This window comes from Emydura macquarii, unplaced genomic scaffold, assembly GCF_026122565.2.
Source record: "Emydura macquarii macquarii isolate MOO-44397 ecotype Brisbane River unplaced genomic scaffold, CSIRO-AGI_Emac_v2 contig_2473, whole genome shotgun sequence".
NCBI lineage: Eukaryota > Metazoa > Chordata > Testudines > Chelidae > Emydura > Emydura macquarii.
Window position 1 is genome coordinate 35421296 of NW_027132610.1, and position 12840 is coordinate 35434135.

The window sequence follows — 12840 nt, forward strand, 5'->3', positions numbered from 1 at the left end:
TGTCATGAAAACCATTCTCTTATCTCTTCTGCTTCTTATGAAGAGCTAGCTCTTGGTTCTTCCAATTATCCAGCTCTTCAGTCCACATTTTCAAGAACAGCACATGAACTTACCACTATATGTTCATATATTTGCTCCCACAGCAAACTGATTTTATCTTGTTCTCTGACTATGAACAGTTTCTAATGACTGGACAGGGCATAAATCCTTAATCTTTCCCATTTTCACACTTCCTCAAGTTTGTGATCAACAGAGTATTCACTATGAAAATCCTGGTTTTCACAAAGTTATCGTTCTTGTTATCTGATAGAAAAATAAACATTTCACAGACAGTAAACTCCAAAGGAATACTGACAAAGTCACGGTTGCTTGATGACTACAATGCAGGCACCAGCTCTTCCAATATTTAGGGAAGCCATCTGCAAAAGAAAAAAAAAAAGGATGCAAATTAACAGAAAATAAGAACTACCAATGGAGGGCAGAACTGAAAAGTGTGGAGTTGAAAGTACTTCATAAGACTTTTAAATTACATTTTTATGTATTCTAAATTCATTATCTAAAAACCAGTTTGGCACCTGCAAGGTACTGAAAAAGCTAAAAAATGAAAGTACAGTGTGGATGAAGAAAATTACTTTTTAAACAATTTTCCATAATGTTACTATTGCACATAATCAAATTACTACAGTTTCAATCTTTGGGAACCACTGGTGTTATCACAACTTTTCCTGAGTGGATAATGAAGAGCATCCTTCCATTTATGTTGAATTATATATATTCCACTTATGCCTGTGTGGAGTTCATAACTATTATAACTCCTCAAAGGCCATGAGGGTGAAACTCAAAGATGAGACACAAAGCCACAAAAAAGACTAGAATGTTAAAAGCTGAGGTGCTGATATAGGCCAAAATCTCATACTTCCTTAAGAAAATATGCTTTGTACAAGGGACCTGTTAAATCCTTGGAAATTACTTGTATTCAGAGAGAAATCAGCACAGAACACACAGAGATGTAAACCCATAGAAAATCTTTATTGAATGATACATGAAACCAGCCAGAACTGGCTAAGCTATCCCCTAATATTCTAACTCTGTTGCTATGGAAACATGCTAGGCTCTGTTTCTATGGCAACTAGGCAACTAGGCAGGACACAAAATACACAACATATTCCTCCCCTTTTAATGAAAACGCCCATTTAACAGAACAATCACTAAACTAGGGAATGAGGGTAGACAACCTCATTTCCCGGCTAAAACCTGCAGATTATTCTGCCCCATAAATGTGGGTTTGTCCTAGATAAAGATCCAGCCATTGAGGAGCCTTCTCTTTCTAGATGGATTGTGTCAGCCTTCTGGTGTTCTTACTTCCGAAGGTATTATTGGTGCGGGACTAACAATGGGCTCAGGACTCGTATCTCAAACAGGTGAGTATGTTGTATCTGCTTGAACAGATGAGGGGGCTGTATCTGCTGCAGAGGTGGATGGAGGAGGGGAGTCAGGAACGGGTGACTCTTGACTCAATGATATCTCACCGGTAATGGTGAGGTCAGGCAGTTCAACTGGAGATGTGGCCTTGGGACTTGTATAGCAACAACTGATCTACATGACTTGACTGGAAGCAACTGATCTACATGTCGCCTCCAGATAAGATCATTTGCAGTCTGGACAGTGTAGGAAATAGGTCCTGTCTGGGCAATGACTGTAGCAGGGACCCATTTAGCTCCAGAAGCATACTTTCGAGCTAGGACAGGCTGTTCAGGGCTAAAGGTTCAGTCTTTTGCTCTGTGTATGTCTGATGACTTAGTTTTGCTCTTGATATTGCACAACTTGTTGTGCTTTGGAGGATTTCAGCAAATCAAAGCAAGTGCACAGCTGTGGTCCCATCATTAGAAAGGCCAGAGATGCTTTGGTCATAGCGTGAGGTGTATTTCTGTACGATAGTAAGAAGGTGTCCAGATGCTTTTGAATGGTCAAATGTCCCTGTGCAGATTTTAAAGCTTGTTTCATTGTCTGCACAAACCTTTCTGCTAATCTATTGGTGGATGGATGATTCAGTGCTGAAGTGATGTGATGTATCCCATTTGCTTTCATAAAATTTTCAAACTCCTGAGAGACGAACTTCGATCCAGTTGTCGCTCACAAGTTGTTCTGGAGCGCAAAATAACTAAAGTTTTCACACCAATCTCTGTTTTCAGCAGTAGTGGATGTCATTACAGAGACTTCTGGCCATTTGGAGTGGGCATCGACAACAATCAGGAACATGCTTTCTTCAAATGGGTTGGCGAAATCAACATGAATACACTGTCATAGGTTTTCAGGCCAGTCTCATAAGGGCGCCAACTGAGTGCGTTTCTCATACTCAGAGATGAAGTACAAACTCTTGCCTTCTCTTCAATGGCACTGTCCAGGCCAGGCCACCAAAAGTAGCTTCAGGCGAATTATTTTATGCGCACTATTCCACAGTGACCTGAATGTAGCTGTTCCAACATCTGCAATCTCAGTAGCGGTGGAATTATGATGCACATTCCCCCCAACAAGCAACCAGAATGGATTGATAACTCCATCCTCCTAGGCATCTAGGGACAAAAGTTGGGTGAGACCTGAGAGTCCTGTACAGACATTCCATGCATCACTAAGTCCATAACTTGGGACAGTACTGGGTCAATGTGAATTTCCCTCCTTACTTGAGTAGCAGTGATGGGTGTGTTCTCCACCTGTCCAAGTAGAAGATTTCTTTCTGGCCAATATCTTGATGTTTAACTGGTAAAGGCAGTCTTGAGAGACCATCTGGACTGCAGTGCAGAGTGGATCTCTGATATTTGATCTCATATGTGTGCGGAAAGCAACAATGCCCATCATTGCATATGACTAGCAGCCAATGGTGGAATGCCTGTGCATGGTCCAAAAATGGATGTTAGAGATCAATGGTCCATGGGAAGTGTGAACTTCCATCCAAACAAGTACTGGTGAAATTTCTGAATTCCGAAAATGATTCCCAGTGCTTCACTTCCCTTGCTTAAGGTGCATGATGCAAAAGCAATGGGTCTCTCCTCTCCAGAAGGCATAATGTGTGACATGAGCACTCGCACGCCAGAAGGGGAGGCTTCACAGGCCAACTGTAGAGGTAAGGATGGATCAAAAGGTGTCAAAATCTCTGAATTTAGCAATGCGCGTTTAGCCTTTTTAAATATAACATCACAGGCTTCAGTCCACTTCCAGACCTTGTTCTAGGAAAGGAGTTCATGGAGTGGTGTTCATTTAGTAGTGTTGCTAATTGTGGAATAAACTTTCCATAATAGTTCAATAGCCCTAAAAAAGAGTGAAGTTGGCTTACATTCTGAGGAGGTGGAGCTTCAACAATAGTCTTGACTTTTGCAGGAGCCTTTTGAAGCCCAATAGCATAAATTACATGTCCCAAATATTCAACAGAGGGCTGGAAGAATTCACATTTGTCTTTGTGGACTCGTAGACTGTACTCTTCCAGTCTTTGTAGGGCAGCCTCCAAGTTCTTAAGGTCATCCTTCCCATTCTTGCCAATGACCATGATTTCATCAAGATAGCACTGGTCTCCTGGTAAGCCACTCAAGATCTGGTCTATAGCTCTCTGGAACACAGCTGGAGCAGACATCATTCCGAAAGGCAAGCGACAGTATCAGTCCAGCCCTTTTTGCGTCACAATAATCATCAGCTCTTGGGACTTCTCATCAATATGCATCTGTAAATATGTCTGCCTCAGATCAATCTTGCTGAACTTTTGTCCACCAGTCAAGCCAGTAAAGAGGTCATCGACGCGGGGAAGAGGGTATTGCTCTTCACATAACACCAGGTTAACAGTGACCTTAAAATTGCCACAAATCCGAATGGAGCCATCTTTCTTCAATAGTAGAATGATTGGGGTTGCCCATTGGCTGTGGGTAACTGGTATTAGGACTCCTTTTTTTCCCAAGAGCTCCAGGTCATGGATGTAGTGGTCATTCTACATGCAAAATGGCTGAAGGCAGGATTTGTCCTTCAGACATTCAGTCATGTTGTTGTCATATATCAAAACAGTATGCAGAGGCAATGCCAATTCTCTGTTTCTTTTTTACAAGAGCATAGAAAAGTCTATTCCCACATAATTAATTAAGGACCAGATTCTACCATATTTCCTCATGCGTATAATACTTAGCAAATAATCCCATTCTTGATACTACTAGATACTACTCAGCATGAGGAAATGTGGTAGAAATAAATCCTAATGGATTTATGCTTCTAATTCCCAAGAGAACTGGTGGGAAACACCAACATAAACCTTGTATCCATCAATGGGAAAATAAAAACCAGCTTGTATTTAATTTTGCTTTTTGACCATAAGGTTTGTTTTTTTAATCACACTAAAGCACAACAAAATCCTAACGTGTGTAGTTTAATACTTATTTTATAAACTTTTAAAATCCAGAATTAGAGAAAATTTCACCTTGACAACAGGTGCACCGATACATGCAGAGCACCGTTATATGCACGCGTGCATAAATTTATCAGATTATTAGACTTTCTGATACTTTGCTCATGCTTTCAGTAGCAACTGAACTCTTAAGGGGACTCTTAACCAGGACAAAGAATTCCCCAGATAACTATGTTAACATTCACATAAATTATTGTCCTCTGGTTGAAAACAGCCCAGAGTGCAGAGGATCGGGACAAGGCTTCCACCCTACTTGATTCATTTGGCGAGGCTGCATGCAGTGAGGAGGGTGTGAGAAGTGTTGCTAAGCCTTCCATACACAGGGTACAATGGAAAAAGTCTCCAGTCTGATGCCAAACAGTCAAGAGTCAGATGTGTAAAAGACAGGGTTACTAGTTTCAAAACCAGGTCGCTCCCGTGTTCCTAACTTGCTTCCTATTCCCTATGAAAGGAGTACACGGCTCTGGCTTGCTATTTCAACTCATTAACAGAATTAGTTGCTTTAGAAGGCATTCAGGCTACCTCATAATGTCCACTAAATGAAGGCAATGGAATGAGAGAGTGACAAGAAAACGTTACATGTTAAACAAAATAAACAAACTGCTTTCCCAGCAAGAAATCTGCATGACATATTGGGCACCAAATACCAGACCCAGAGCCATTTTTGACAACTACAGATTCAATTTCAAACAGTACACTGAAAATTCAGAAAGAAAAAAGCATTTCAATGGAAAACCAGACAGAATAAGAATTTTATTAAAAGCATAGCTAGATAATATTTTTTTAGCAACTACTTTGTCTATTACAGGTTTCATAGGAGATATGTTTTTCTTTTCTTTCTTCTGGGGAAGCTCCTGTCAGAACAGTTGGTGATATGCCAGGAATAATTTTTCAGCTATGGCAATGTCAGCTACTTACTAATGTTAGAAAAAATTAAGATTTTGTGAAAAACTTCTATGATATATTGTGGAGAAAAAAATAAATGAGTTTATAAGTACCTGCGTCCATTCATTAGTTTGAGGGTCATATGATTCCATAGTGTTCAGATAGGTCTGGCCATCATATCCACCCACTGCATATAATTTATCACCAAGAAGACAGACACCAACTGCATCTCGAGGCATACTCAGTGGAGCCACCATTGTCCAAGTATCAGTTTTTGGATCGTATCTGAAGAAGAAAGAAACTTGTATTCTTAATGAAAACCGAGGTATCGGCTCATGTTCATCTTTACAAAAAAATCTGTTTTTCCTAAAAGACTTGTTTACAACCATTTTATCAAGAACACTCTTTTCAGCAGCAGAAAAAAATATGAATTATGGGCTAGATTCTGATACCTTCATGCTGAATAGCAATTTATTCTGTGATTAGCCCTTTGGAAATGAATGAACTATTTACAGAGTAAGATGCTGTTTAACATCACTAAGGATGGCAGAATCTCTCCCTATGTAAAAAAACTGAACTAGTTACACTGTTGTTCTATAGTATACTGGAAATTACTTTTCCTAAAATTAGATTGAACTCTACAGTAAGTTCATTGAAACCTGTCTGAGAAGTCAAGGGATATTTCTTGCTGTATTAGGTCCAGATTGTGCCACTGACACTCATATTAAGTAGCACTAGTCTCTGTGGGACATACCATGGAGATCTATGAAACTACTCATGCAGTAAGGTACTAATCAGTGTGACTAAGGGTGTCAGAAGTGGTCCCTCAGTGATTATTAAAAAGCGAGAAAAATCTTTTTTTTTTTTTTACAATATAACTGGGTTTGCTGTGCAGAACCTATAAAATCAGTCACACAACACTAATTACATCAGAATATAGAGCCAAATTCCAGTAGTCTTTTTGCCATACTGTATGTATAAAATGAAAAGAGCAAGAGAGAAAGAAGTTCAGCTATACAAGAAACAAAGGAAGAAGGAAGGAAAAATAGGTATGATTGAGCTAATATAAAATAAATGTAAGTTGCCTGTATCCCAATCTAGTATGTCTGGGGAGGATAAGGAGGAGAACCACAGCCCTTATCAGTGTTAGACCAGTGGTTGAGGTACTCATCTAGGATGTGGGAAACACCCCTCAACACACACACACACATTGTTGAGGAGACATGATTTGAACAAGGATTTACCATTCTCAGGTGAGTGCTTCTAACAATTGGGCTTTGGAATATTTTAATGTTGGGCTCCCTCAATCTTTCCTGATGAAGCTATTGCACTCTGGAAAACATATTTAGTCATTTGGGCCAGAGGGAAAGGGAGAGAGCAAGACAGAGAGTACATAACCAGGAGAATGACTCTATATCCTGGTGGTTAGAGCACTCCTTCAGAATGTAGGAGACCCAGGATCCAGTCCTTCAGCTCCACTGGTTGATAATTATTTATCCAAAGAGGAACAGCTTCAACAGAAAAGACAAAGGGAGGCCCACATCAAAATATCCCATAGCCCAATGGATAGAGCACTCACCTGAAAGGTGGCTGAGCTCTGTTCAAATCCCTTCATCTCATCAGGCAGAGAAGGACTTGAACTGGGTCTCCCATGTGTGAGGTGACTTCCCTAATTACTGGGCGAGAAGTTATGAGGGAGAGTTGCCACCACCCTGTTTTGTATGAATTCACCTAAGAGGCCCAATCCAGTAGGCAGCCTCTTAATATGTCCACTGGATTAGGTCCCACAAGCAAGTTAGACAGCCTATCTTTTCCTGACTTGTGAATTAGTCTGAAGCTTAGATGAGAGATAAGGTGCCTGGATTCCTAAAGTGGGGCAGCTGTGCACATACCCAGAGACGGAAACATAGGCACCTATGGCACTTTCTAATGAGAAATCTTAGGGCTTGTCTTCACTACTGCACTAGTTCATCATTGCAGCCATCAACGCAGAAGAATCAATTGAGCAGGTCTGGTGAAGACACACTCTGTCAATGGGAGAGAGTTCTCCTGTCGATTCCAGTACTCCACCAGAACAAGAAGCATAGTGAAGACAATGCAGCTAGTCAATGTACTTCGACCTCAGTTATGTAACTAGCGTACTTTACAGACAAGCCCTTAGGCGCTGAATGAGTTTAGGCACCTACAGAGGTCAGTGGGAGTTCTGTGAATTGCAGTACAGCCTAAATCTGCGATTTAGGCATGTAAACACAGACTTAGAACTAAGAACTTTTGTGAATCTAGGACTTAGGCACTTCTGAAAAAAATTATCCACTTTTCTTATCTATGCCATTATTTTCAGTGGGCTAGATGTTTCTTCTACTTGCCTTTAGTTTTCTACTTCAGACATTCTGTCACAGCCTGCTCATAACTGCTTTCATCAAATCTCCATTTTCTTCACAAAGATTGTCAAAACACACATCTTTTTGTAAAAAAATTCTTTCTATGAGCTATATCAAAATCTGATGATATCAGGTTTGATGTTTATATGTGATGATGTTAAAGCATGATCAGTGGAAACTGTGAATGGGACTTCCAGTTTCAACTATTCTGATTTTGGCATGTATGTAAGGGCATTTCCCAATTAATTTGATTGTTTTAGAGGAAAACAAAGCTGTATATCTTTGCTTTTCTTTCTCAAACCTTCTGCAGCTGCATATATTTATTTATTATTATTTTATCAGACGGGTAATAAAAATATTCAGTATTTTCCAGTTACAAATTATACTATTTTGGGGTCATTTTGATCAATTATTTTTAATAGCAGTTACTCCCAAATATGTGATGTTCAGGATATGAGGCTGTTAAAAATGTGAGCAAAAGTTCAATAGCCTCTCTCCTTGCCTTCACCTTGATGGCTTCAAATTGATTTCTCTCTATATTCAGGAACTTTTATGGTATATCCTCTCACCCTAGAGCACATCAAGTTATTACAAAGATGAAATGTACAGCTGAGGGAAAGGAGTTATTTAAGTTCAGCATCAGTGTGGACACAAGAACAAATGGATGTTAACTAGTCATCAGATAGTTTAGACTTGAAATTAGACAAAGGTTTCTATCCCTCAGGGGAGTGAAGTTCTCGAATAGCCTTCCAAGGGGAGCAGTGGGGTCAAGAAACCTACCTGGCTTCAAGATTGAGATTGAAAAGTTTATGGAGTGGATGTTGTGATGGGACAGCCTAATTTGGCCAATAACTGATCTTTGACTACTAACGGTAAATATGCCCAATGACCTGTGATGGGATGTTAGATGGGGTGGGTTCTGAGTTACTAAAGAGAATTCTTTCCGGGTGTCTGGCTGGTGAGTCTTGCCCACATGATCAGGGCTTAGCTGATCACCATATTTGGGGTTCAGAAGGAATTTTCCCCCAGGGCAGATTGGCAGAGGCCCTGGGATTTTTTTGCCTTCTTCTGCCACATGGGGCATAAGTCACTTGCTGGTAGATTCTCTGTACCTTGAAGTCTTTAAACCATTATTTGAGGACTTAAATAACTAAGTCATAGGTTAGGGGTCCATTACAGGAGTGGGTGGGTGAGGTTTTGTGGCCTGCGTTATGCAGAAGATCAGACTAGATGATCATAATGGTCCCTTCTGATCTTAAAGTCTATGAGTCTACGAGAAGAAACAATATACGAAATGCAGGGATTTTCCAGGCAATTACAAATAGATAGGTCTTTCTTCAGTTCTGTTTTGTTGACAGAATTCAGTTCTAAGCATTCTATCTAGCCTCTGGTTATCTGTTTATAAAAAACCAGTGATGTTATTTATATTTCGTTTGTCTGCTTTTTCAGCTATTCACCTTGACCCTTACAGTCAGAATGGGAATACTGTATCATACAGTGTATTAAAGTTTATAGCCCTCAGGGAGGTGAAGACATAATGCACACCTGCTAAAGCTGGTTGTAAAATGACGATCAGCTAGAAGCATATGGTGCTTTTGGAGGAAAAGTCATACAGTCTTTGAAAAATCCATTCAAAAATTAACATTTTTTGGTCCTTACTATATGTTTATTTTCTCTTCCTGGTCTTCAAACATTATTGTAACTCCTTCCCCGCACACCACTAATTTACAAAAATTAGGATAATACTGGGAGTTTTAACAGAACTCTTGGTCTTTAGTAAAAAAATTCAGTCCTTTAGAAAAGATGAAGGAGGAAAAATGCATGATAGCAATACTTTAATTCTCAGCTAGACAGTTAACGCAAAAACCTTCTCACTTTACTGATCTGAGTAGTTCCAGGGAAGTCAATAGGACTAATAAAGTCAATAAGGCGAGTAGATGTTAGTCCCAACGATACATTTAGTTTTAGAGAACCAAGGTGAAAATAAAGGCAATTAATTATTTTAATACTCAGTTAGGAGAACATTACTAACTGCAAAGCAGTTAAGAGGAGAGCACTAAAACATTGCTGTTAAAATATTTAACAAATATTTCACAAATTGCTATCTTTCAGGTACAATATTTGAGATACTAATTAAGTAGCGTCCTTAGAAAATACAATTGACTGAGGATGACAGCAAACATAGGAAGAAGAGGTGGATGAGACTTTTTTTTAAAAAACTAACAAAATCATCCAAGGCACAGGGCTTGGTGTTAACAAAAGTGGTAACCCAGAATTTCTTGGGAAAATAATACAGCAGGGTACAGATTATTCAACAAGTTCTTGGAATGCACTGGAGACAACTTTGTATTACAAGAGGTGAAAAAAGCAACTAGAGGAGAGGTTGTTCTAGATTTGATTCTGACAAATAGGAGGAAGTGGTGGAGAATTTGAAAGTGGAAGGAAGTTTGGGTGAAAGTGGTCGTGAAATGATAGAGTTCATGATTCTAAGAGAAGGTGGGAGGGAAAACAGTAAAATAAGAACGACGGACTTCCAGAAGGCAGACTTTAGCAAATTCAGAGAATTGGTAGGTAAGATCCCATTGGAAGTAAGTTGAAGGGAAAAAATAGTTCAGGAGAATTGGCAGTCAGTAGGAAAGATAGGAAGTATGATAAGAGACCACCCTGTCTTAACTGGAAGGTTTTTAATGACTTAAAATTCAAAAAAGGTGCAGGAAGAGAATGAATTTAAACTAGCTAGGGACAAAAGGGCCAACAAGAAAACATTTTAAAAATACATTAGAAGCAAGGGGAAGACCAAGGATAGAGTAGGCCGAATGCTCAATGAGGAAGGAAAGAAAATAACTGAAAACTCAACAATGTCTGAAGTGTTAAATGCCTTTTTTATTTCAGTTTTCACCAAAATGGTTAGGAGTGATCAGAAAACTTATGAAGTACACTTATGAAGTTTGTGGGTCAGATCAAGCTGGGAGGGGATGCAAAAACTTTGGAGGACAGGGTTAGAATTCAAAATTATCCTGACAAACTGGAGAAATGGTCTGAACTAAATAGGATGAAATTCAGTAAGGACAAAAGCAACATATAGAGTTCCAGAGGGGTAGCTACAGAACTCTCGTTGTTTATACTACACTTAGGAAGTAATAATCAACTGCACAAATACAAAATAAGAAATGACTGCCAAGGAAGGAGTACCACACAAATTCATCTGGGGCCTATAGTGGATCACAAACTAAATATGAATCAACACTATAATACTGTTGCAAAAAAAATGAACATCATTCTGGGCTGCAGGAGCGCTGTAAGCAAGACATGAGAAGACATTCGTCCACTCTACTGAGCACAGATAAGGCCTCAAACTGGAGTACTGTGTCCAGTTCTGGGCATCACACTTCAGGAAAGATGTGGACAAATTGGAGAAAGTCCAGAGGAGTTCAACAAAAGTTATTAAAGGTCTACAAAACATGACCCATGAGGAAAGATTTTTAAAAATGGGTTTGTTTAGTCTGGAGAGAAGACTGAAGGCGGACATGATAACAATCTTCAAGTACATAAAAGGCTGTTACAAAGAGGTGGGTGATAAATTGTTATCCTTGTCCACTGAAGACAAGACAAGGAGTAATGGGCATAAATAGCAACAAGGGAGACTTAGGTTAGACTTTAGGAAAAATGTCCTGCCTGTAATAGTAGTTAAGCATTGGAACAAACTGCCTAGGGAGGTTGTAGAATCTCCGCCAGTGGAGGTTTTTAAGAACAGGCTAGACAAACACTTGTCTGGGATGATCTAGATATTACTTAGTCCTGCTTCAGTGCAGAGGACTGGACTTGATGAACTGTCAAGGTCTCTTCTATTCCTATATTTTTATGATTCTATGTATCAATGCCTTTTTGTCTAAAAAAGCCTAGAGTCAAGTCTTGTATATGTTAAATGTGTAAATAAGTTTGTTGTATGATTATCAGCTTTTTGGCAAGAAAATTCCATGACTACAGGAATGGAGTTGCTGCATGACATAGTTATGTGAGGAAGATTCTAGAATACCTGCTTGCAATATGCCTGCTTCAAAGCAGTACTCTAAATCCCTCACTTTCATGTGGATTAAATTAACCCACAACTTTTTTTTTTGGTGTGTGTTTATTTAATATAAACAATACATGTATGTGAAACAACATAAAATACTATTATATGTACCCACAATTTTTTTAAAGGAAAAATGAATTAAAATGAATACAGATTATGTTGTGTCATATTCCAACATACGAAAAAGCAGGCACTAGGAATTTTTTCCTTAACTTCTCCCATGAGCCTGTTATTGCAGGCATCTCAGATAAGAATAATGTTTTATATAGAGGGTCAAATTCAACCTTCAGTCACATGTTTACATTCCCATTGATTTCAGGGAGGGGAGAATTCAGTCCATAAACAAGAGACTAACTAGAAGCCATATGTGGCTGACAAAGAAATGCAGTTCACACTCTCTTTTTTTTCAATTTCCAAAGAAACATAAAAGCAAAAGGTGTCTGTATGTTTCTCTCTCTCTTTGTTTTTCTAATTCATGAGCCGCAAGTAAATCCTAGGGCAAGATGTCTATGTCCACTTCTAAAGATTTTGATTAACCTTCTCCTTGAAAAGGAGTGGCAGCTTTAATTCTGTATGTTCCCACTTTCCTGTTGAGTCCTCCCTTTAACATTATAACAGTGCTTACCTTTGATATGTTAATTTTCTTAGTTTTTTCACAATGTAAAAAAACCTCGATTAAATGCAGAAGAGTATCTGCAAATCACAGGCTGGATAGATCATAATAGCTCCAATAGGGCCCTGGTGTCCTATTAAGCTCTCTTGATTCACAGAATATTTGCTTGCAAAATGCAAAATCAGGCTATACACTGTAAATACAGTGTACAAACCCTTATTGATGTGTCAGGCAATAGCAGTCGTGCTGAAGGAACCACTATGGTGCAGTGTGCATCAGCATCACTTAAAGAGCTCTGTTTTATTACTTGCCTTACTATAGTTTAAAAATTGCTAAATATAGCTAAACCGAATTTGGTATTACAGCTTTGCTTCCATGCTGAACTCTTGCCTCTACAATAAGAAAATATTTCTACCTTTGATAAACAGAAGCTTCCAGTGGAAAT

General features: G+C 39.0%; 1 protein-coding gene across 2 annotated transcripts in view; it reads right to left on the bottom strand.

Moving 5' to 3' along the window:
• Positions 1 to 359: 359 nt before the first annotated feature.
• Positions 360 to 12840, bottom strand: part of KLHL1 (kelch like family member 1) — a 420141-nt gene continuing 407660 nt past the window's right edge. For both annotated transcript variants that reach the window (XM_067562781.1, XM_067562780.1), the window contains 2 exons: positions 5440 to 5611; positions 360 to 419 (listed from right to left, as the gene is read on the bottom strand). In XM_067562781.1, coding sequence (XP_067418882.1) covers positions 360 to 419; positions 5440 to 5611 — 232 coding nt within the window. The remainder of the gene's footprint in view (positions 420 to 5439; positions 5612 to 12840) is intronic.